Source organism: Sceloporus occidentalis, unplaced genomic scaffold, assembly GCF_023333645.1.
Source record: "Sceloporus occidentalis isolate IW3139 unplaced genomic scaffold, rSceOcc1.0.p SCAF_102, whole genome shotgun sequence".
Classification (NCBI taxonomy): domain Eukaryota; kingdom Metazoa; phylum Chordata; class Lepidosauria; order Squamata; family Phrynosomatidae; genus Sceloporus; species Sceloporus occidentalis.
Window position 1 is genome coordinate 2935854 of NW_028317082.1, and position 25452 is coordinate 2961305.

General features: G+C 41.7%; 1 protein-coding gene across 3 annotated transcripts in view; it reads right to left on the bottom strand.

Annotated features, from left to right (window-relative positions):
- Nucleotides 1–273: 273 nt before the first annotated feature.
- The window catches only part of LOC149283578 (cytosolic 5'-nucleotidase 3A-like), a 56708-nt gene continuing 31529 nt past the window's right edge, over nt 274–25452 (bottom strand). The window contains exons 2-9 of one of the 3 annotated variants that reach the window (XM_089497375.1): nt 7617–7715; nt 4658–4727; nt 4214–4260; nt 2578–2663; nt 1581–1670; nt 1173–1335; nt 692–892; nt 274–375 (exon numbers count right to left, since the gene is read on the bottom strand). In XM_089497375.1, coding sequence (XP_089353501.1) covers nt 274–375; nt 692–892; nt 1173–1335; nt 1581–1670; nt 2578–2663; nt 4214–4260; nt 4658–4727; nt 7617–7715 — 858 coding nt within the window. The remainder of the gene's footprint in view (nt 376–691; nt 893–1172; nt 1336–1580; nt 1671–2577; nt 2664–4213; nt 4261–4657; nt 4728–7616; nt 7716–25452) is intronic. The other 2 variants (XM_089497376.1, XM_089497377.1) reach the window with 2 other exon arrangements.

Here is a 25452-nt window from a genome sequence, read left to right on the forward strand (position 1 = left end):
GGCTTTCAAAATACACTGAAGGCAATGAACATGTAGAGGGATACAAAATCATAGAAACAAATAAAATGATAGAGCATTACAACATTACAAACCACACATTGCTGGAAAGTAAGGTGCTTTCAAATTTCAAAAAGGCTATATTAAATACACTTAAATAAACAATTAAGTAAAACTAAGTTCAGAAAATTTAAAAATATAATTTTATATATACTCTCTTCTCCAAAATGCAGTGTGCATGCCTGCTGAGATGGTGGTGATTGAGTTTAATGCAGTTTACAAAATCTTCTGTATTATGGAATTGGCCACATCTAGTGTTTCATCCTTGACTATAACAATATCATAAGAGTCCATGTATTTTTCTAGTAACTCTTCTACCTGAGGGGAAAATGACAAATATTTAGTGTCAGTGTGCCATAAAACAAACAAAAAATACACAGTCCTTTCCAACTGTCTGAGACAAGCTATATGTAATTCTATACATAGACTGGTCAGATGCACCCTGCCAAATAAAAATAATCTATTTCCATTCTGTAATTTTTATTTAAGGACCTCTGCTTGGTCAATGTAAAAAAAATGCTTTAGAACATTTATAATTTAATATAACCATGTGCCAGTCTTTTCTTTTTAAAGTTACACATAAAAATGACCAAGAAGCTCAAGAATATGTTGATGGATGGTATAGCTAACTTACTTTATCATTAAGGTATCCTATTTTAAGGATGTTCTCCACATTTGGCACACCATCAGCCATAGTTAAATCTCCTAATGAATCTCCCAGAAGGATGATATTGCTATTATCCTTCAGATGGCTGAAGTATTCTGTATTCTTCAAGGCACCGTCATGTTTGTTGTATACGTGTATTAATTCTCCTTTAAATCCCTTTAAAATGCCCTATAAGAAGACAACATACTTGTAATTTACATCTATGCTATAAAATAGTTATTACACACAAAAATGAGTTATCTTCTGCAAAAACAATACAACTGTGTAGTTTTTCTTAATTAATAAAAGTAATTTAGAGACAGAAACACAAATCAGTTTATTCACTTAAGCAGGAGTTTGAACAGGGCAGGGAAGGGGCAGGTCAAGACGTTTTGAAACATTTTCTTAGTGTTCTTAAAGGTTTTTTTTGCCATATTTGCACATGGTGTTCCACTATATCCCAACTTACATTTTCATCAAAGTCCATAAAGTTGGAAACAACTTTCACATTAGGATGATAAACCCCAGACTGACGTATAACTTCTTCTAATACATCTCCAAGACCCGCTGAGAAGATGAACACAGGTATGCTGTGATCGTTGAGTTTGTCAAAGAATGCTTCATACCCTTCCCTGCAATAAGCAAAACAAACATCCTGAAAAAAAGTATCCTGCCAACAATAAATTCAAGTTGGAATCAATGACGCCACATGGCAAAAAGGCCAATATTCTTTTACACACAAAATGCTAGTTATATGAAGGGGGGGCTTGTAATGACAGAGTTACTGTTTACAAGATGGATTTGTTAAAATATCACTTGAATGCTAAAATGGCAACTCCAGCTGTCTATCTTGGTTCCAGAAGAAAAATATACTTACTTGAGCATTACATCCGATTCTCTTACAACTTCCGCCATTTTGTCTTTCTGTAAACGTTGCTCAATGAGTAATTTGTGGGACTTTGTATACCTGAGAAGTGCAAATTTGAGAAATTATTACATAGATCACAACAGTGCAACTTTTAATAATGTTGTTCCTTTTCTAAGCCTGAGAACTGTTCAAGCAATTGACAGGTTTTAAGGGTGACCTCAAATGAGCATATGAAAATCAGTCTGTTACCCTACACCGGTGGCCACCTGAGGTGATCATTAAAAGTCACGCTGTTGTAAGATCTGAATACAGATGGGAAAATGTTACATAGTTTAAAAAAAATACGCTGCCCGGGTTGATCTTGTATAACGGAACTATATTACTAGCTGTCACGGAGCTAGCTAGTCCGACCAAATACCTCCGCTGACTTGTGATCCCTTAGCCTGGGACACCACTCTGGGACAGTCACTAGCCGAGACTCAGTGTAGGGTAAAACCAAACGATAGACTGATTTATTTAGGACACACAGCTGGATATAGCCAGCAAAACACACATTAACATAAAATAAGATATTGGGACACAAACCGCCCCCTTAATCTGCATCCCAGAGACAACAGGGGCAGTAATGAGATTAACAATTCAATGGGGGGGGGGGTTATACAACGTAATAATGCACCATGTATAGTCAATAGGGAGGAGGCTGGCAGTCAGGCCTCTCCAGTGGCCCCAGTGATGGAGGGTCCCGTCACACTAGCCCATTTAATGAATAATACTGGTAATTTTGTCTGCTAACCCATTATCTTCTCTTCACATTTTATCACAAAAAAGCAAAAAATGCTCAAACATTCTGATTCCTGGGTTGTTGCTAGAATAAGTACACAAAACAAACCAAAAATTAAATGCATACCCGGGAGAGAGAGCGAGAGAGACAGAGACAGAGAGAGACACAGAGAGAGAGACAGAGAGAGAGACACCTGACAGCAGTTTTATAAAATGACACACTCACCATTCCACCATGTATGGGTATTTGTCTTTTATTGGTAGGTTTGGGTCAATTTCAATTGCATAATACTTTTCTTTTAGCTGATACAGCTGTAAATGAAAATTCATACAATGATTTACATAGTTTACCGACTAGTTGCATTATACAGTATTTTGTCAGAAGAATAAATAATTTTTGTGTGTAAAGTTTACAGTTAAAATTTTAACTGTGTAATACTCTCAGGATATGCAATTTAACAGAATTTGACAGCACATAAGAACCACTCAGCTCATCTAGTCTGCCTGATTTTCCTGCCATAAAAAAACTCATCCCTTAAATCAGTCCATCTGTCTCTCATGAGATTCAGTATAGCCATATGCCTATCCCATGCATGTTTAAATTCTCTTACTGTATTAGCCTGTACCACTAGGCTGTTACAGTTATCCATCACCCTCTCTGTAAAGTAGAGCTTCCTTAACCCTCTGACTCTCTAGTTTAAGAGTATGATCTCACTTTCTAACATTCTTTCTCTTCTGAAATAAACCTCCCTCTTGTCCTTTGTCAAATGTATTTAGGTATTTTAATGTTTCTATCACAATCCCCATCTTGCCCCCCCCAAGATATAGATATTTATGAAGATATTTCTTTTTTAGTAGTCCTCCTCTGAATTCTCTCTGTCCATATATTTTTGGAGATGAGATCTCCAGAAATGTATGCAATACTCAGGGCCGTCATCAGAAGTTTAAGGGCCCCTTACAGAACACATGGTCTGGGATCCCTTCCCCAGATGACCTCCACCCCAACAGGATTTTCTCTCCTACTGATGTTTTTTGGTGGCGCAGACAAGCTGTTTGGGGGCATAGACAAGCCGTTTGAACACAAAGATGACGCAGAACAGCCAGGGGACAAGGACATCATTGAAGCATCGCGGCAGACTAGAGACGTATCTACCAGTGAGGGCTAAGGTGATTTTATTTCCGCCATTCATGGACCGTATGGAGGGGAAGAGATTTCACACACAGGCATTTCTTATATATACACACACAAACACACTGTCGCATACACCAAAAATACATTTTATATTACATACAGTCATTGCCAGACATGAGCAGTCTCAGACAATTAACCTCTATCATCACACACATATCACACAAACAGTGGGTTTCTTGCTTGGTGCTGGCTGCAGCTTACAGTGAGCTCCATGTGGAAGGACTTGCCAATTAGGACAGTTGAAAAGTCTCTCCTGACTGGCTGATATCTCCTTAACTCTAGTGAGGGCCCCTCCTCTAGCCCCTTCTAATTAATGGTCCAATGCAGATGGAGATTGTCTCCCTGAGCAGGCCCCAGGATGTTCACTGTATTGTTCACCACTTTGGACAACAAAGTATAAAACAAATAAATTATCATTTCATCAAAACACGGGTACCACTGTGATGGGGAGATGAACAACGTATCATCTCCCCATAATTCCACATCTAATTCTCTGGGTCGCTTTCCCCCTTTTCTATGCAGGTGAATAGTGTTTGATCATACATAAAACCTACTCTCAACCCAATTAAGATTGTCCTTGGCTAGCTCTGTGAACTCCGGGGAAGTTCACAAGTATGCACATTTAGCTTTATACAGCAGTACTGAAAATTTCACAGGAAAGTTTACACACCTTTTTCCTACATTCGTCTGAAACAAATTTGCAGTTATCAATTATATCTGTCAAGGAAAAAGAAGATGATTAAAAAAAAACAACAAAAAACTGGATCTAATGGATTTATGTACTTTTTTATTGGGACCACATTTGTCTGCAAGCAATCTACAGAGAGGGGGTTGCTTTTAGATATGCAACATATTTGTGTTTGCTAGGTCACAAAACACTAAGTACTAAAATATTACAATTCATTGAAGTATTTCAGTCAAGCTAAAAAGCTACTTGTTTTAAGATAAAATGCGTTGTTAAACCGTGGACAAGCTGCAGACTACTGTATAACAATAATGTGGAAAGAATCTGAGCTCGTAATGTTACAAAATAACACATTTTAATACTGGTAGAACAACGTTGTCAGACTATATTTAGATATCCATTAAAACTTCACAATATTATAGCACTTACTATGGCAAGTGGGACATCTTTTTCCATTGTAGGAAAATCTGCTTAATGTCATATCAAAATCTGTAATTACCTGTGATTAAAAGTAATAGTTATTCAGAATTCTGAACTATTGTAAACAACGATAGTCAATAATGGTTTGTAATGGTCTTTACAAACTCTAAAGTTTTATAATCTTTGCTGAAAATGAATGATTTTGAATTTTTATTTGTATAACTCTAGTTATTAATTAATAATATAGAGAATATAAAACTTGACGAGACGAGATAGACGTGACTCCGGTTAAAGAAGCCATCTACCTACTTTACACAGTAATATACCGTATTTGCTCAATTATAAGACGAGCCCCCAAAATGTGAATATTAATGCAGGAAAAAAAGAAAAAAACTGAATAGAAGACTACCCTATAGGCAGTAGTGTACCTAACGGGGGGCGGTCCGCACCGGGTGCCGCTCATCAGGGGGGTGCCAACTTGCCGGCACCCCTCCAGAGACGGACAGTAATGTCAGGCGCTGGAGGAGCAGGCTCGCAAGGGAGCGGTATATCGCTCCCTTGCGATCAGCGCGGCAACAGCTGCTGTGCACCGGGATTTGTTGTCAAATCTGAACCGGAAGAAGACAGAAGAACTGAAGAAGAGGAGCGAAGAGGAGGAAAAGAAGCTGTAAGGAGAAAAGAGGAAAGGTAGGAAAGCATTCAGTGAGTGAGAGTGGATTGGTGTGTGTGCGGATTGGTGTGTGTGCGGATTGGTGTGTGTGCGGATTGGTGTGTGTGCGGATTGGTGTGTGTGCGGATTGGTGTGTGTGCGGATTGGTGTGTGTGCGGATTGGTAAGTGTGTGAGAGTGATGGGTGTTATGCTGTACCATTTCCAATGTATTTTTCATTATATAATTATGCTCTAGTACATCATAACTCCCATCACTCTATACTGTTCCATACAGTGGCAGAGCTGGGAGACAGAGGCCTTGCACCCCCACCGCAGGACTCCTGAAAGGTAAGTGAACTTCAAAGGGGGAGAGGGTAGATAGTTAGGAGGGGGTAGATAGGGAGAAGGGAGTGAGACGGGGGGATAGGGGGTAGATAGGGAGAAGGGAGTGAGAAGGGGTAGGTAGGACACAAGGGAGTGAGAAGGGGTATATAGGGCAATCATAATCCTATCATGCCAAGTCTGTGAGTACATCCTGGAATCTGGGTATGCCTGGGCATGATAGGAATGTGATTGCTGTTAACAATCATATATATATATATATATATATATATATATATTAATATTGTTATTTAATTGTTTTGTCCTATTTTGGTGTGTTACTTACTTTAAATAAAAGTGTTAGATTTTTTTTATATGGTGTGGGGGGGGTCATATTCGGTTTCGGCCACGTAAATGCTGCATTTTCGGTTTCAGTCCAGAATTCGTTTCGGTGCATCCCTACTACTAATGAAGTGGTAGGCCTACACCACATCAATGTTTGGCTTAGTATATAGTGATAGGAGTTATGCTGCACTATTGTCAATGTCTGCCTCAGTATATAGTGGTAGGTGTTATGCTGTGCAACCGTCAATGTCTGCCTCAGTATATACAAAAAGAAAGGTTGGAATGCAGCACTCAGCAGTAAAATGGTGCACGAGCCAGGGTACCACCAAGTCCCTCAATAAATCCAAAATAAAGAAGCAAAGGCTCAGCACTCAAATGATAAGGTGAGTTTATTTCACGCAGGCAACGTTTCGACGCACAGGTCTTTCTCAAGCCTTGAGAAAGACCTGTGCGTCGAAACGTTGCCTGCGTGAAATAAACTCACCTTATCATTTGAGTGCTGAGCCTTTGCTTCTTTATTTTGCCTCAGTATATAGTGATAAGTGTTATGCTGTACCACCGTCAATGTCTGCCTCAGTATATAATGATAACAGTAAGTGTTATGCTGTACCACCTTCAGTGTCTGCGCCGGTATATAACGGTAGAAGCTATGCAGTTTTAAAGTGTGTGTGTGGGGGGTGCCACATACAGGATCCGCCCCAGGTGCCAAATACTCTAGGTACGCCCCTGCCTATAGGAAAAATGTTTTACTAGTAAATATTAATTCACGTGTAAACTATTTTTCATATTTAATAAAGACTATGATTGAGAAAAAAAATTTTTTTGTTTTTATTTCCTTTTATTTGCCAACCTGCCCCCCCCCCGTTATGCACATCTGCCCCACGGCTTGCCACTCTGTTTCCCACATATGCCTTATACCTGCCTATATGCCACTCTGCCTCCATGATATGCCTTTTAACCCCCATTATGCCACTCTGCCCTCCAGAAATGCCTTTTAAGCCCTATATGCCACTCTGCCCCAGATATGCCTTATACCTGCCTATATGCCACTCTGCCTCCATATGCCTTGTAACCCGATTATGCCACTCTGCCCCCAGAAATGCCTTTTAACCCCCATTATGCCAGAAATGCCTTTTAACCCCCTATATGCCACTCTGCCTACAGGAATGCCTTATATCGCCCATATGTCACTCTGCCCCCCCCCCTCCGGGACTTACCAATGCTTCCCCAGACACGTTCCTCGTACTTCAGACTCCCTGGTGTCTAGTGGGGAGGGTGGACGTCTGCGCAATGCGTGTAGACAACCTCTGCTGCCCGTTAGTTCCGCCGGGGCTTCTATGATGGAGCACCTGTGTGACGTGACCTTTCAGTGCTCAGTCATAGAAGCCCCGGAGGAAGTGCCGGCAGCAGCGGAGTTTGTCTGTGAATATCGCGCAGACAACCTCCGCTGCTGCTTCTATGATGGAGCACCGGAAAGGTCATGTTTGCTCTGAAAAAACCTTCTCTTATAATCAAGCAAATACAGTATTATCCAAGAGGGAAAGATTTTTGTTCCAGAATTCATATTGCATTTGTTATACAAATGGGATAGTTCCGACCTCATGTTAAATGTAGAAGTGGTAATACTGATTGTTCATCTTGTTCATCTGTACCTGAAGCTTAGACGCTCCTCCCTTTATAAGACCACATATTATTTCTTCCACTTTTGCAGGGTCCTTTATGTGGACAGTTTTTTTCTGGAACTCAGGCATCTAGGAAAAGAGACAAAAAAAAAAAAAAAAAAAAGGAAACTGCTGAATATCAGTTGCAGAGTTGAAATACACGACATCTTTAATATAAATATGACATCTGCGCAGTATACTTCAGAAGGATGAAGTTTAAGGACAGGGTCATTATGGTGATTTCGCTGACTGTGATGTGTGTCATGTTCTAGGAATATAACTGGAATTTTCTAAACACTTCATGTCCCCCACTTCTACTAAATCCACATTGTTGAACAACCTTCTGCAGGGCCGCCCCTACAACGGAGCCGACTGGGGCAATTGCCCCAGGCGGCACTTCAGAAGGGGCGGCACTTCTCTCTCCTCTGCGGCGAGTTTCCCTGTTCGGTCTCGGTGCCGGCTTGTAATGCAGAGCGCCGGAAGTGACGTGAATTTCCGGCGCTCAGCATTACAAGCCGGCACCGTGGCATCACAGGGAGACTCGCCGCAGGACTGTTTAAGGGTAAGTACCGGGGGGGGTAGATAATGCCGCCCCTCCCCCGGCGTCGGCGGGGGGCGGTATTTTAAACTTCGCCCCAGGCGGCGTTAAGTCTTCGGCCGGCCCTGACCTTCTGTAGTATAAAGTGCTGACAAAACTTTTGCTAGAAAAAAATGAGAAATGTTCTGTTTCTAGGTACAAGCAAGTTCTCAGAAAGTGAATGTGGACACATTTTGTTGTAAGCCTGAAGAAAAAGAAACCTATGATCTTCTGCCCAAATTAAATTTTCACAGCTCAAATGTGCAATAATCAGTTAAAATATAAACACCATATGGTTACATTTACTTTAGACTACATGAAATCAAACAGTGTGCTTTGCTCTAGCCGCATAAGGAAATAAAGATACAATCCAGATCACCCAGTGCCACAAAACAATGGCTTTAAGATCAACTGCATAGTCTTGCAAAAGCCAAAGTAATTATTATATTACTGCTTTACATTTACAGAGGGTCTGCTTTAATGTGCGCTTATTTTGTGTATGAAGATGTCTAGTTAGTCTTAGTTAAAAAAAAAAAAAAAATTTTACCAAAGGAAACATGGCTTTATGCTATCAAATATTTACCAGGCTACTCAATCTTCAGATGTAAAAAAAAGCACATAACGTTTTTTAAAATGTTATTTTAGATAATGTGGTATTGTCTAGGTACCGCACTGGTGGCAAGCGTTAACAGACCCCAAATGTGGGATGAGAAGGGTGACAGAAAGATAAATGAGGAGTACAATGCTTTTATGACATCGATGCAAACAGACATATTCAGTGATAACACAAGAGACCATCCCCTAACAGTACTGTAGCCTTCCATCAGCAAAATATGAGAGGACAGCAGTCATGACAGGTATGGTATAAAAAAACATTTTGAAACTTGATTCATCAAACATGCACTCTAAAACATGGCCAAGTGCCAAAAAATGCTGAGAAGGCACAAATAAGGTGCCTGTAAATAAAATAGGTCAGTGCCAGTAGAATGTAGATGGTAAGGGATATATATATATATATATATATATATATATATATATATATATATATATATATATATATATATATATATATATATATATATACACACACACACACATGCATACATATGCACACACACATGCAGGCAAAGGGGCAAATCCATATAGTGGGATTTTAAGGGGTCCTCTTAGCTATCTGTAAGTGCTATGTTTAAGTACATATGTGCCTTTAAGTAGAATGTGGTGTTAAAAGCTCATCATTGCATGTTTTTCTTACATCAGAAAAAAAATCAAAGCTATTCTATTAAGCAGGGGCGTCCAACATGCGGCCCGCGGGCCACGAACCTCGAGGTGCGGCCCGCGTGAGATCAGCAGCCAGGATCACAAGAGCCCTGCTGCTTACTTGTGGGAGGGTCTATTCTCTGCTCCAGTCCTGCTTTCTCTGTGGGGAGAACGAGGGAGGCCGTGCCCCCTGCTGAAGTCTGTGAGCGGCATCGAGAGCTGTAGAGCAGGTAAGGGGGTGGGGAGGGTGTTTGAATGAGTATGTCTGATTGAGGGAATGAATCTGTGAATGAATTTGTGTGTGTGTGATAGCATGGATGTGTAAGTGCTGGAACCTAGGCATGATGGGACTGTGATTGCTGTTAGCAATCACACTCCTATCATGCCAAGTCAGCCAGTACATGCTGAAACCTGGCTAGCTGTCCCCCTTGTGTATTGATGCTGCCAGCAGTATGGGGTCTGCACTTACAGCCACCCTGTACCAGCATGTATTGGCTGACTTGGGATGATAGGAGTGTGATTGCTAACAGCTAACAGCAATCACAGTCCCATCATGCCTAGGTTCCAGCATTTACTGGTTGCCTGGGTATGAAAAGAGTGTGTTTGCTGTTAGCAATCACACTCCTATCATGCCAAGTCATATTGTGACTTGTCCAATTGTGGTGTGTTACTTTTAATAAAAGTGTGGTTACACACTAAAATTAGACAAAAAATACAATGCCCAGCCAACCAGTACATGCTGGAATCTGGGTATGCCTGAGATTGCTGTTATATATCATAATATATAATTTTTTTGTACAATTTTGGTGTGTAACTTACTTTTATTAAAAGTGTGTGTGTGGGGGGGTCACTTTCAGTTTCAGCTAAGTGAACCCTGAATTTTCGGTTTTGGTCCAGAATTTTCATTTTAGTGCATCCCTAAAATAAATAGAACTATTTTATTTTTACTTATCCAGAATCCTGAATTTGTAGGCCCAGAAATCAGTGAGAGGAAAAGTAAAGGTTTTGTGTCATTTACTTTATTTTAATCTGCATATTTTATTAAAGGCCATATTTTCTCTCAGTGAAAAATGAGTGCGGCCCGTGCACTTATACAATTCTGATGAAGGGGCCCACTGCAGAAAAAAAACTTGGACACCCCTGCTATAAAGTAATGTATTAATCATATCCACATAAATAAGGTACTTCTGAGAAGTAATGAATATAGCGTTGTTTAATAATGAGGCACACAAAGAAAAAGAGTATTGCCGTTCCAAGTTCCTCTATTTTCCTTTACTCCCCTATCTTTCTTCTCTCTGCGTCCCCTCTCTCCCACACTGATATTTTCTTCACTCTGTCCCCCCCTTTTGTCTGTTTCTCTTTATTCTCTCCTCTACCTATTTTTGATTCTCCTTTCCTACACAACATTATCTGGCAGTCACCATCCTCCACAAAAAACAAAACAGAAGCCTTTGCATCCACCAAAAAAAAAAAAATTTCAGCAGCCACCCCCCTCCACCACCAGTATGTGGAAGTATCCCCACACAACACTGAGACCACTCTGTTCCCTGCATAAACCGCCACATTAGATACATTTTTAACATCTGTAATAAAGGTAATAGTTTGCAGTTGAAATTCATTCAGCAATGAATAACTGAGAACTATAACCTTACCAATACAACATATCCTAAAGATACCTCTAACATCTCTAAAGGTTTTAAGTATTTTTACTTCCTTCAAGATAGCCTTTAATCGGCCCAGTAGAGGTAATCATTATAGCTTAGCAACATTCCAAAAAAGAAAACTTAACCATTCATATATTTAATTAGCAAGCAGAAAAGAGAGGGTGTTCCAACATCTTGACTGCAATCTTTTTTATTTCATGTTAAGATCTACCAGACTTCTGTCTCAGGATCTTGAAGGGGAAACCCCATAAAAAAAATATTGTTTTTAGCTTTAGCATAAAATAAACTGCTGTATACAGTAATGTAAGTTAGCATTAAAATCCGATTTCATTTTACTCCAATAAACTTCCTTTATTTGCAGATCGGGAGGCTCCTGTTGCATTTTTTGTTGGGGTATATTTTCCTTCTGAAACACACCACTAAGCTGATTTTTGTTACAGCAATGCTAATGAAGTCTGTTCTTACATGGCCGTTCATTAGCCTGCAAGTCCAGCTGTGTGATTAAGGCCATTCTATTGTTTACCACAGGCAGTGTGATAGAGAGTCAGGTTTAAAGTCTAGTAGATAACAGATCCTTAAAGAATTGAATGCAAAATCTAGAAATGTCTTTAAAAAGAAAGTGACACAATATCATTAAACTATTACTCATCTGATACAGTAATCTGTACATTAGTAACTGTGTTAAAACCTCTACAACTAGAAATGGCAATGAGTGTGATAACCAAAACTTTTTTTTTTCTGTAAAAAAAGATGACCTAGTTTATGCACCAACAAGTACACAAATATATGTATTCCTTTATTGCACATTGAAACCGAGATAACACGTGGACCTTCGAATGATCTTACATTATCGCAGAAGTTTGATTACTTGTGGGACTTTGGTAGTTTGTTGATTATTATTATTTACCTAATCCTTTCATGGGCGAAGACTTTAGGAAGAGTAAGAATGTGCCAGGAGTAGCATGTTTTAGAGGCATTGTAAAGACAAATTGTCGGTAATCAATAGCCCTATTTTGACCAAGCTATGTTTTCCACTTAGTTCTGACTCCATCAAAGACAATAGTATTTTGGAATGTCTTCAAATTTGGACAAATTGAGATTTAAAAACCTAAAAAGTTTGGTTTGTTTATTTGAAATGTGTACGATTTAGGGCTTTTTTTTTCCCAGTGCACACAGTTAATCTAGTTTCGTTTCTCTCTGTGTCTGTAAATGTGTTATCTTTTAGTTCCAGCTGGTAGTAGATTTGAATTCTCCCCCTTCCTAACCTTGGGAAAGTATCTCTAAATTATTACAGTGGTTGATATATGGCTATGAGATTTTTTTTTTGCCAATGTGCTGGGATATACTCAAAAGAAATCATGTTAGTTCCTAACAAGTTAGAAACTAAAGCAAATGTATGAATAAGGATTTTTGTAATGTTTGAAAACCTAGAAATCACGTGTTTCACAGAGGTAGTCTAGGTAGTTTTAATGAAAATAAAATAACAGTGATTTTAACTTTTCCTGCTGAGTTATAAGCAAAACTATCAATTTATATAGAGAACAGAACTTAAATTTTTAAATCTCATATAAGGTGATTAATTAAAATAAGGTCATATAAAATATAAGCAATACAAGCTCCCCTTTAAAAAATAAATCCACAATAAGATAGTTATCCAATGAATGCTTCTTAAAACAAAAACAAATTAAAGTACTAACAAAAGACTCTGACGCTTTAAAACAAACGCACTACAAAAATTATGCTTTTTTTACCATTATATTCACAATCACCTACAAAAAAAGAGAACTAAACCGAGACAAAGCACAATCAATCACCATAAAAACAAGGTTATTTATTATACATTAAAAACCAGCACCGCTTCAAAGCTGAATGAAGATGCATATGCAAAAAACGTACATAATAAAACAAGACTAATTATTACATAGATGACAAGAAAGCCTGTGTCTCCCCCCCCCTCCTCTTTCTTTGAGCCACAGAGGCATTCATAGAGTTAAGAGTCTAGTTAAACAAGCTAAACAAGTACATGGTGCAACTATGCTCTTAGATAAGATGTCACTAGGATGTTTACACGAATAGATGATTCTTACCAGGATTCACTGAAGCAGCTGATCAGAGAAAAGAAAATTCTGCTTCTCTGCACTGAACTTATATAGCTCAAGGTGTAGATAAGGGCGTTGCCATAAATAGACCAACTAATCCCTCCGAGTCGCTTGGTGTTCTCTGACGCAGAGAAACATAACTGGGCCCAATGCCATGACTGGAATCCTCAGAGACAGGGTCATTTGGCAGTAGCCTGCATTAAGAAAAAAAAATGTTGGCTCTGACAAAGGCAGAGGGAATGCCTCCTTTCATCCAGTAAAAATAAAGCAGTTATTCAAAACTGGGCTGTCATACATGGTCTAATAACTGGACAACAGCAGCTCCATACAATTAATCTTAGCCTTGTATAAGAGCAATGTTGTGGCTATAAATACACATGGTGTGTTCCAAAGTAAAGCTACCAGGGACTTTACAAATCCCATGATCTAGTTAGCTATGGTTTCTAACAACTAACTGCTGACTGTTACTAAGGCTGGCAACCACACAAAGCCTCCTGGTAACCATATAGCTAAGCTAAGAGGGTGACCAGCGCCCTGGGTGGTAGTGGGCGCCACCAATGGGTTCGCTCTTATGAAACAAGTGTTGCTGCAGGGCTAGAGACTGTTCTCCTAGGACTGGCCCTGCTCCTACCATACTACACAACATATTCAGGGTACCTGTGTGTCATTTTAATACATGAATATTACCCTACACTCCATTAGGGAACATTCTGGTATACATTTATATTAAACAAAAGAGAAGACAATGAAAACATTACAAAATGGCAAGGATTATCAACAAGCAGTCCATCCAATGTTTACATATTATCTTGCAGCTCTAAGCCTTTCTATATTTAGGAACATGTTTTAAGATATTTCAGTTATGGTATTTGGTGATGAGTGACTGATAAATAAAAAGTTGTATATTATAACAGAGTAGCAATATCCAAAACACTTGCAGTTTTCTTCAAGGTACCATGCAATAAGAAGGATTCTGAGTACAAATGTAATAATGAGAGAGTTTATATTCTCTAATTTGTAAACCCAAATCCTAATAGGTTAGTTTCCATAATCAAAACTACAATACCGGGCAAATCCCAGTTAACAAATCGTTTAATACTTTAAAAGTTAACTAAAGTTCCTTCAGTTTAAATTTTAAAAAACACTACATATATTTATAGATTGTCAATAAAATTGGCACAGAAGGAGAAGAGGGCCCTGTAATCTTACTATTTCTCCTGGCTTTAAAGATAGATTGTATGTGAAAACTAATATAAATATTACAACATCCCAAGTTAACCCTTTAGATGTATATGTTTTGCTCATAAAAATGACCAAGTAGAATATAATTACATTTTTTTTATTCCACATTTGGAGCTTCTAAACATTCATAAATAGATAAATGTTACATGGTATATTGAATGGCTTTCACTTATGACAAGAAAATAGATCTCTACATATAAATTTTCCTGTTTATCACGATGTCAACAAAAGGTCATTACTGATTATAAATTAAGAAAAGATATAAATTAGAAACCCATCTTATATGTAATATATGGGAGCAGCCATATTAACTTCCTGTTTTTAGAATTTGGATGATTATTCATCCAATTAAGTTATTCATCTCTTCTCTTAAAATTACTACCCAGTTTTTGGAAGCGATTTGTTCTGCTGCCTTAGCAATGGTAGAATAGAGAAAGACAGATATCATCAGTACGGGAAATTATTACACCACTTAAACCACCTTCTGCTATAGATATCAGCTTTGTGAGATAAGCGGGGCACTTCTAAATCAAATATTTCCAAAATAATTAAACTGACTGACAATGTCAGGTCACTCGGTGCCGGATCAGGTAGGAGTCTCAATGCAGGGGCAGGTTCAGAACATTGCTGTAAGCCAGCTGATGTGTCCAGTTCAGGGCTGTGCGCTACTTTAGCTTTAGATTTTCTCTTAGGCGCCATCTTTAGGTGTTCGGAGAGAGCAGGAGAAAAACAGGCAGGAAACTTGAAGCCCACTGGCAGGGCAGACGGCTAGGAAGCCCACTGGCAGGGCACGCGGCTAGGAAGCCCACTGGCAGGGCACGCGGCTAGGAAGCCCACTGGCAGGGCACGCGGCTAGGAAGCCCTCAGGCAGGGCACGCGGCTAGGAAGCCCTCAGGCAGGGCACAAGGGTCATACACAGCCAAGAGTCATACACAGGAGACAGATCAAATGCAGCAAAGCAGTAGCTCAGTATACAGGGCCAGGAACACAATGCTCTCGCAATGAGGCTAGGCTGATGCCTGGTTTATATTAAGCCTTAATTGACCAGACGAGGGGCAGGTGTTTCAAGAGCATTAGGGAACAGCATGGTCCAAAGAGAGACAGAAGGACAATGCAGTCCAAGATCTGTGGAGTAGTGGAGTAGTGGATAGGTGATAAACCTAGAATCCACAGGGTTGCAGGTTTGAATCCCGGTGGTGCCTGACAGACAAATAGTAATTTTGTTAGGTTTCCAAGATAAAGCTTGGCCTCCCCAAAGGAAACATGTGTACTGACTACTGACGCTCAAAGAGTTAAAGCAACTTGTACTAAACCAGTTTATGAATGAGGAAACTCAACAACCATACATTTTGTGATTCAGGAGTGTGACAGCAGGTTTAAGAAATGTAACCAAAAAGAGGCACATCATGCTTTCATCATGATTAGGGCCAGGTGCAAGCTTTAAGTGATAAACAAGACCTGAAGAGTATCCAAGGACATAAAGTTTGTGTTTAATCTATGTTGTAAACAGTGGAACATCTCAAGAAGCCTACTAATTCATTGGTTTCCTAATTCCATATTTCAAAGACTATATCATTATGTGATGAATATGTGTGTATATATATATATATATATATATATATATATATATATATATTCTTATTGAAGAGGTGGTATCGATTGAGCTGACATTTAGCTTGTTTGAAAGATTATACATATATACAAACACATGCAACAAGGCAAAAAAGTAGTCTTCTACATAGATACATATACTATTTACTACATACTCCATCCATTTTATAACTATTAAGAAAACATTTATGCAATGATCACTTCTTGTAACACAGCAAGAGAGACATGGCACACCAAATGACATGAACATTAATGGCGGGTTTCTTTATTTATGGGCTCTCTTTAGATTATGTGTGTAAAATCCTTACATAAATTCTTTAGAGAAAGCCAGAACACCAGCCTTCACCAACATTACAAAACTTCCCCGAGTAAATGTTTTTGGTAAAGTGCAAGATCTACCATATTTGCTCGATTATAAGACGAGGTTTTTTCAGAGCAAATGCTCTGAAAAATACCCCTCCTCTTATAATCAGGGTCGTCTTATAATCAGACCTCAAATAGGTCTGACTATGAGACTAAGATCCAGATCCCCCTGCAGCACTGCAAGGGAACTTGGTTCATCCTGTCTTATATATATGCGATTCGTATAGACAACTTCCGCTGCAGCCGGAAGGAGGTGCCGTTAGCAGCGGGGTTGTCTGCGTCCATCGCGCAGACCTTTCCCTGGCTGTCAGAGAGGAGAGTTCCCCGTACCGCTGAGGGGAATTCTCTCTGACAGCCGGAGGGTGTATGCGTGATGGACGCAGACAACCCCCGCTGCTAATGGCACCTCGCGTAGACATCTACCAGCTGCCCCGACTATATGAAGTAACATTTACTGGTAAAACCTTTTTCCTATAGGGTCGTCTTATATTCAGGCTTTTTCTTTTTCTAAATTAATATTCAGATTTTGGGGGGTCGTCTTATAATCGAGCAAATATGATACTTTAAAGCTGTAAGTTAAAGTCTTTACGGAAGCATATAACGCCATATATCATTTCCCTAAAAAAAAAAATGTAAGAAAAAATATGAAATGCACAGGACAATTTGTACATTGTGCTGAGCTAACTGTAGATAAACAATACTTTTATTCAAAGTTTTCTGTTTACAAGCCACTTACATGCATAAACTATTACTGTTCTGATGAACGTTGTACGGCCAGCCAAACTGCCATGATAATATACAATAACATTATATTATAATATATTAGAGATAATCAAAGAATAGGAAACCTTACATAAGTATCTTATATTATCCTCAATAGTGTTTAAACAACATGGTTAGCAGCACAATACTCTAGTAAGCTTATTGACAGAATGACAATACCTGTAAATTACTAGCGGGAAACAGTCAAGGTGATTTTTTGATTCATTAAAATTACTTCATGTCTACAGGATGTAAATTACTACACTGAACTTATATATGTATATATATATATACACACACACATATATACAGTATGTGTGTATGTATCACATACATATACACACACATTATCTTTCAAAAGAATGCAATAATCTTATGTTTCATGGACAGCTACTAATTATATAAATATAGTTAGTAATTATCAAATTAAGTAAGCTGTGCTTGTTAGTTGCAGTGTAAAGTATGCAAAACAAATTACTCAACACCTACTTTTAATAAATTAATACAAAGGGCATGTTGTCATTTAAAGAGGAAGGATAAAATTGATCTGTCACTGCTGTAGTGATTCAGGAAATTCCATGAATCATGAGAGTTAGTGTCTTTTAAACATACACATCCCATGACAGGAGCAAACTAGCGTTACATAAGACTGAAAAACATCACCTGGACTTAGTACGTTTGTGTCAAGAAGCAAGAACGCAGAACATAGATGTGTTTCATACAACCTGGCATTAATCATATGCCTTCAAGTTGTCTTAAAAATATAGGACCATTGGCAATTTAATAGTGCTTGTTAACCGCTTAACGACAATTGACTTCAAATGGGTGCAGAAAACTATCTATGCACCCAAACATTGTTGCTGTAATGCCTCGATGTCGAGGCATTCAGCAACACCGCGATTGGCATCAGGGGCCATGTCTGGCCCCTCCCCGGGACGTCAACATCCCGTTTTAAAAGCGTTTAGGAGGCGATCAACGCTCCGGAGCGGTCACAGCCGCAGCTGCACGCAGTCTTCACCATCCGCAAGATGGCGGTGGCCCGGGAAAAAAAATAAAGATCAGCCTTTGTCACGAAGGAGTTAATATACGATTCCAAGAGGCCTCATCAATAGCACCAATCTCCTCTTCCCATTTCCTTTTGATCTTACCTCGGAAGTAGTAATCGATTAGTTGGCCGATTGTTTTTTCGATTAATCGGATAAAAAAAGCAATTTTTTTTTTAATTTAAAATAATGTAATAAAAAAACTTACAATTTATACTTTCATCTCTTTATCACAATGGCATTTCTCTATTCACCTTCTTATTTTACTGACATAATAATAAAAGAACCCAAACAGTGTTTCTCAAACTAGGTTTTAATACAAAGTTATTAGTAAATATTAATTCATATGTTAACTATTGTTCATATTTAATAAAAACTATGAGGGAAAAAAGCCTTGTTTATATTTTCTTTTATTTACCAAACTGCCCCCAGTTATGCACATCTGACCCGCAGCTTGCCACTCTGCCCCCAGATATGCCTTATACCTTCTGTATGCCAGAGATTCTACTGTGCCCCCTGATATGCCTTTTACTCCTTATATGCCAGTGATATGCAACTGAGCCCCCTGATATGCCTTATACTCCTTATATGCCAGTGATATGCAACTGAGCCCCCTGATATACCTTTTACCCCCGGATATGTCTTATGCCCCCTAATATGCCATATAACTTCCATTATGCCACTCGCTCCCATTTATGCCTTATACCTCCCTATATGCCACTGTGCACCCTGATATGCCACTCCGCCCCCCATAAATGCCCTGCACCACCATGAAATTCATTATACTCTCTGATTCACCACTCTGCCTCCCAGATATGCCACTCTGAAATTCATTATACCCCCCATACACCACTCTACCTCCCCCTATACACCACTCTAACTCCCCCAGATATGCCACTCTGCCTCCCTGAAATTCATTACACCCCCCATACACCACTCTGCCTCCTCCCCCCTCCCCATACACCACTCTGCCCCCCCTCTCCCCATACACCACTCTGCCTCCTCCCCCCTCCCATACACCACTCTGCCTCTACCAGGGAGTCGGGAGAGAGGCAGAGTGGTGTATGGGAGGGGGAGGAGGCTCCCATACACACCTCTGCCTCCTTCCCCCTCCCATACACCACTCTGCCTCTCTCCCGACTCCCTGGTGTTTTGCGAACCTCCGTTGCTGACAGGCACTTTCGCTGGAGCTTCATAGAAGCCTCAGCGTAACTGAAGGGGAGTAACGGAGGCTGTCTGTGCACATCATGCAGACCCCCACCAGCTGACAGAGGATGATCCTCTGCAGGAGACCTCGATTCTGTCAGCCGGTGGGGGTGTGCACGATGAGCACAGACAGTCTCCGTTACTCCCCTTCACTTCCGCTGAGGCTTCTACATCATGTGATGCTGGCGCTGCATCGTAGGAGCCCCAGCGGAAGTGGAGGGGAGAGGCGGAAGTTGTCTGTGCGCATCGAACGGACACCCACCGGCTGACAGTGAGGGGAATCCAGGTCTCCTGCAGCGTTGCGGGGGATCTGGATTCTAGTGTTATAATCCGATTTCAGTTTGAGGTCGGATCATATAAGGAGAGGAGTTTCTCAGAGCATTTGCTCTGAAAAAAAACCTTTTATAATCGATAAAAATCGTTTCGACTAATCGATAATGAAAATAGTTGTCAACGATTTTCATTATCGATTATTATGGATTTTATCGATTAGTTGTTTCAGCCCTATATGATAGATATTCTAATTTGGGTAGCTCATGAATCCGGTATCAAAATCGTGAGTGGTGGCAGACTACCTTGGGGGATACAGGCAGGATTTGGGGGTTCATTTGGTATAACTAAGTTAGTAAATCCAGAGACCTGGTGCTATTAACCCCTTCATGCCCACTCCCTCCACACCATCACGGCTTGGCAAGTAGTCCTGACTGTGACACCTTAATGTCCTTATGAATAGATAGTTCATCATAAGTGCCGTGTTGATTGTGATCTTACGTTAACTCACCGCCTCTCAATGTTTTTATGGTCCAGGACACTGCCTGCAACCGAGGCAAATTTCCTGGACCCTATCAGTGATAGCAGGGTCAACTCATCACAGTAATTAATCAATCAAAGCAATTGAGTAGGATAAGTGGGTTAGTGTTGGGTTGGTAGTTATAGAAAAAAAAGTTCTGTGTTCAAAATGCCCTTAACGTAAGGAGTGGAGGAGGCTTACGCTGTCATGGTGTTCAGTTCGTGAGGCGAGTTATCTGGTTTTACAATGCAAGGTCATTTGCATAGTAATGCACTACAAAGGGTTTGGAATCAAAGGCCCCAACTGAGATGAGATACTACCCAGGGGGTCAGACAGCTGAAGTAGAAGATGCTGCATTTTCACATAGGCTATCTATCCCCTTTGGCTAAAATCAAGTGTAGTCCCCCTTTGGATGGGGGGGGGGAAATACACTGATCCTCTGGCCTTAGGGCTGGGAAAGCAATGGAGCCTGAGATGCTGATTTGCCCCGGCAGAAATGCTGGAGTCACTGCACACGGTAAGCGCACAATCTCACTGGCGGTTTTCCTGCACTTCCTTTTCCCCTCGTAGCATCAGGTCCTGGGATTAAGATGATTTATTTTTTAACCTGGCAGGCCAGCAATGGTCTGCCCCTAAATTATTTTTTCTTAATTTATATATCACTTCGTTTTTCACAAGTGCCAATTAATTTACCCTTATTTGATTCACGGCTTTTTGAATTCACGGCGAGGCCCTCACTATGTTTTGGCGCACGATTTTGTAAAAAAATATAAAATTAATAAATAAATCTATCCCCTGCAAAGAGGGTTTGGGTGAATCGTTTTCTGGGAGGTACAAGGGTTTCTGGGATGATAAGTTAGGTGCTGCAATAGCCAGTCTAAGAAAAGAGAGTGCAGTGAAAAAAAGTGTTCTGGGTCAGGAGACTCAGATTGAAGCAGCGCAAGATGGCGCCGGGGAGAAGCATGTGATCTGAGAGAGGCTTCCCTAAGGATGAAGGAGAAAGTGAGAATTCTTACCTGGGAATTCCTTTTCCTTGTCCATTTCCAAGGTGGCACATGAGAAGAAGGCTCCGCCTACCAGGTAGGGCAGGAAACTCTATAAAAAAAGGAGACCTCCCCCTTCCTCCCCAGTGTGGTTAAAAAGAAAGACTCAGACAAATAATAGCCAACCAAAAGTAAATTTAATGGGTGGGAGTAAAAGTGTGCCACCTTGGAAATGGACAAGGAAAAGGAATTCCCAGGTAAGAATTCTGACTTTCCTTGCCATTCCAGGTGGCACATGAGAAGAATTAGCAAGATAGGAAGGGAAGGATTCCAGTCTGCAGGACACGACGACCAAATTGAGAGTCGTCTGAGAGATGAAGATTCAGCCTGTAGTGCCATACGAACGTATGAATCGACCTCCAGGTCGCTGCCTTGCAAATGAGAGACGGATTCACCCCGGAGAGTTCAGCCCAGGAGTCGAGACGGATCTGGTCGAGTGTGCCTTCAGGCCGGAGGGAGGTACTCTTCCCACGGAGATGTAACATATCACGGAAGCGGCTCACGGAAGCCCTGGATACTGATCTGCCCTTGCGGGTCCCCACAAAGAACAGAAAGAGAGAGTTAGATTTCTTCCAAGCAGACGTACGCGAGAGATAAGACAGGATACACCTCCGCAGGTCTAGCGAGGGGAGTTCCAGGTCTTTGGGATTCGGACATAAAGTAGGTAGGACGATCTCCTGATCTGAATGGAAAGGTGAGACTACTTTAGGGAGAAACTCTGGTGGTAAACGGAGGATAATGCAGTCCGGCAGAATCCTGAGAAAAGGTTCCACTCTGGAGAGAGCCTGGAGCTCACTCACTCACCCTCCTAGCGGAAGTGAGGGCCACTAGGAGGACAACCTTGTAGGTGAGCAGCTTCAGAGAGGTATCCTCTAGAGGCTCAAAAGGAGACGTGGTGAGTTGGTGCAACACGAGGTTAAGGTCCCAAGGTGGAACCGACGGACAGAGCCTAGGGCGAAGTCTGCATATCCCTTTAGAAAATCTGGAGATCCAGGGATAGGAAGCCAGATTGGAGTCCAAGAAGTTGCTCAGGGCCGAAATCTGGACCCTGATAGTAGCAGGTTATAACCCTTTATCAAAGCCGTCCTGAAAAAAGCGCAGCACCTCACGGATGGATGGAGAGGACACTTCGATCTCACCTGGTGCAATGTTGCACGAAGTCCCAGGTCTGCGAGAGTGCTTCCAGGGCTCGGGGTCGGCCGACTGGTGAAAGAGAGAAACATTAAGTTCTACTTACCGAGAGCTTCTTTTCCCTGCCAATCCCTGGTGACACTGATGAGAGAGACTCCTCCTCCGTACCTGAGATAGGGCAGGACTCAAAAGGTTAAAAGGCCCCTCCCCTCCTAGCACCCTCAGTGAATATCAAAGACCACACAGGAAAACAGAACTGCTGCAAAAAACATTTATTGAAAGGAAGGGAGGGAACCAAACGTGTCACCAGGGATTGGCAGGGAAAAGAAGCTCTCGGTAAGTAGAACTTAATGTTTCCCTGCCATCCCAGGTGACACTGATGAGAGATATAACAAAGAAGAAGGGTGGGAAACAAAGAACCTCAGGGGGAAAGAACAGCCCCAAGAACCGTACGACCGAACAGCACATCCTCTTGCGCCATCTGATCGAGTCTATAATGCCGTATAAAAGTACTTAGAGTTCCCCACGTAGCTGTCTTGCAGATGAGTTCAGGTGAGACGAGACATCGTTCAGCCCATGAAGTGGAAACTGCGCGGGTAGAATGGGCACGAATCCCGGGAGGGGGAACCCCGCCAGCTGCGGTATAAGCCAAGCTGATAGTTGACACAATCCATTTTGCCATTGTACGCTTAGAAATGCTAAGACCTCTACTGGGACCAGAAGAGGCTATAAACAAACTAGAAGATTTGCGCAGAGGCTGCGTACGTTCCAGATAAATTGAAAGACATCTTTTTAAGTCCAAAGTATGCAGCGCTTCTTCCTCCGCTGATTGAGGAGACGAGAAGAACGTAGCCAACACAATTTCTTGGTCCCTGTGAAAAGCCGTCTGTACCTTGGGTGAGAATTCTGGGGGCAAAGAGAGGATGACCTTATCCGGAAAAACCCGCAGGAACGGTTCCGTCATCGAAAGGGCCTGGAGTTCACTAATACGCCTCACAGAGGTAATGGCCACCAGGAAGGCCGTCTTCAGAGACAACAAGTGTAGGGAAACTGATTGAAGAGGCTCAAAAGGTGGTAACATGAGCCTGCGAAGGACCAGGTTCAGGTCCCAGGGCACCATTTTGGAGACAGGGCGAGGACAAATACGCACCATAGCCTTGGAAAAACGCCCGATGACTGGAACAGAAATCAAGTTGAAGCCAAGTAAAGCACTGATGGCAGCAATCTGGACCTTGATGGTAGAAGGCTAAAGTCCCTGGTCAAACCCCATTTGTAAAAATTCCAGAATGGCAGCCGGAGAACTGTCTGAAGGACGAATTTTCCTGGATCCACACCAGCTACAAAACTTCTTCCACACTTTAACGTATCTGAGGGATGTGACCTTCTTACGACTGCGAAGAAGAGTTTCCGTAACTGACTCAGAGAAGCCTCGAGACCTCAGAATTCTCCGTTCAACCTCCAAGCCGTCAGCTGAAATACCGCAGGATTTGGATGAAGGAACTGACCCTGGTGAAGCAGGTCTTTCCAAACCGGGAGCCGTAGGGGCGGTGCGTGGCTGAGTGCGACTAAGCCCGCGTACCAGACACGTTTGGGCCAGTCTGGGGCTACTAGTATAACAGACGCCCGGTCGGCCTTGATCTTCTGCAGAACCTTGGATATTAGAGGAAATGGAGGGAAAACATAGGCGAGGCTGAAACTCCAAGTTTGGGCAAAGGCATCCACCGCCAGTGGCTGGTCCTGAGGATTGAGAGAAAAGAATGCTGGAACTTGAGCATTGTCCCTGGAGGCCATAAGATCTATTTTGGGCATTCCCCACCGTTGGACAATCATGTGGAAGGCTGCAGGATGCAAAGCCCATTCGTTGTTTTGAACGGAAGTCCTGCTCAGAAAGTCGGCTTGGGAATTCAAAGACCCCTGTAGGTGAACCGCGGACAGAGTCATTCGACGCGATTCTGCCCAAAAGGAAATCCTGAGAGCTAGGCGCAGCAGGCGAGGACTTCTCGTACCACCCTGCTTGTTGATGTAGGCGACTACCGCCCGATTGTCGGAACGAAGCAGGATGTTCTTGCCGAAGAGCCGCTTTTCCCAGTGATGTAGGGCATTCTCCACCGCCAGCAGCTCCAGGCAGTTTGAGGGAAGGAGCTGAGTGGCAGGCGACCAGAGACCTTGAACAAAGCTGTCCCGATAAGTGGCTCCCCAGCCTGTTCTGCTCGCGTCCGTGGTAAGGAGCTCCTTGGATGACCAGGCCCATCGTCTTCCCGAGGCCAGAGTGTCTCGTAGGAGCCACCAGGAGAGGGATGCCTTGACATGCGGAGGAAGACGAACCAGTCTGTCCAGGGCAAATGGGTTCTCCTCCAGCAGATGAAGAATATGGTTCTGAAGGACCCTCATGTGAGCCAGGGCCCAGGGAACTGCATACCTTGCTGAAGTCATCTTGCCGAGAAGAGACATACATAGCCTTAGTGGACTTTTGCGCGCAGAAAGTACCTTGCAGGTTAGGGAATAAATACCGCTGATCTTGCTTGAAGGAAGAAAAGCCTTTCCCTCGCAGGAATCCAGGCGAAGGCCGAGGAACACCAATTGTTGAGCAGGAACTAAGTTGGACTTCTCCCAATTTAGAATCCAGCCGAGATCCTGAAGCGTATGGACCACCCGGGAAAGGTGAGACTGAAGGAGAGCTGCTGAATGAGTGTGAATCAGCCAATCGTCCAGGTAAGGGATGACCGAAATGCCCTGGCGTCTGAAATGGGCCACCACCACTGCAAGGAGTTTTGTAAACACTCTGGGGGCTGGAGACAGTCCAAATGGAAGGGCCTGAAATTGAAAATGTCTGATTCTTGAACCCCAAGGAATAGCTATCCGCAGAAACCGTTGATGGGAGGGGTGCATAGGGACATGAAGATACGCATCCTTTAGGTCTATGGAGACCATGAAGTCTTGAAGGTTTAGAGTGTCCAGGGCCTATCGTACGGTCTCCATCTTGAACCTTATGAAACGAAGGTGACGGTTCAGGAAACGCAGATCTATAATGAGACG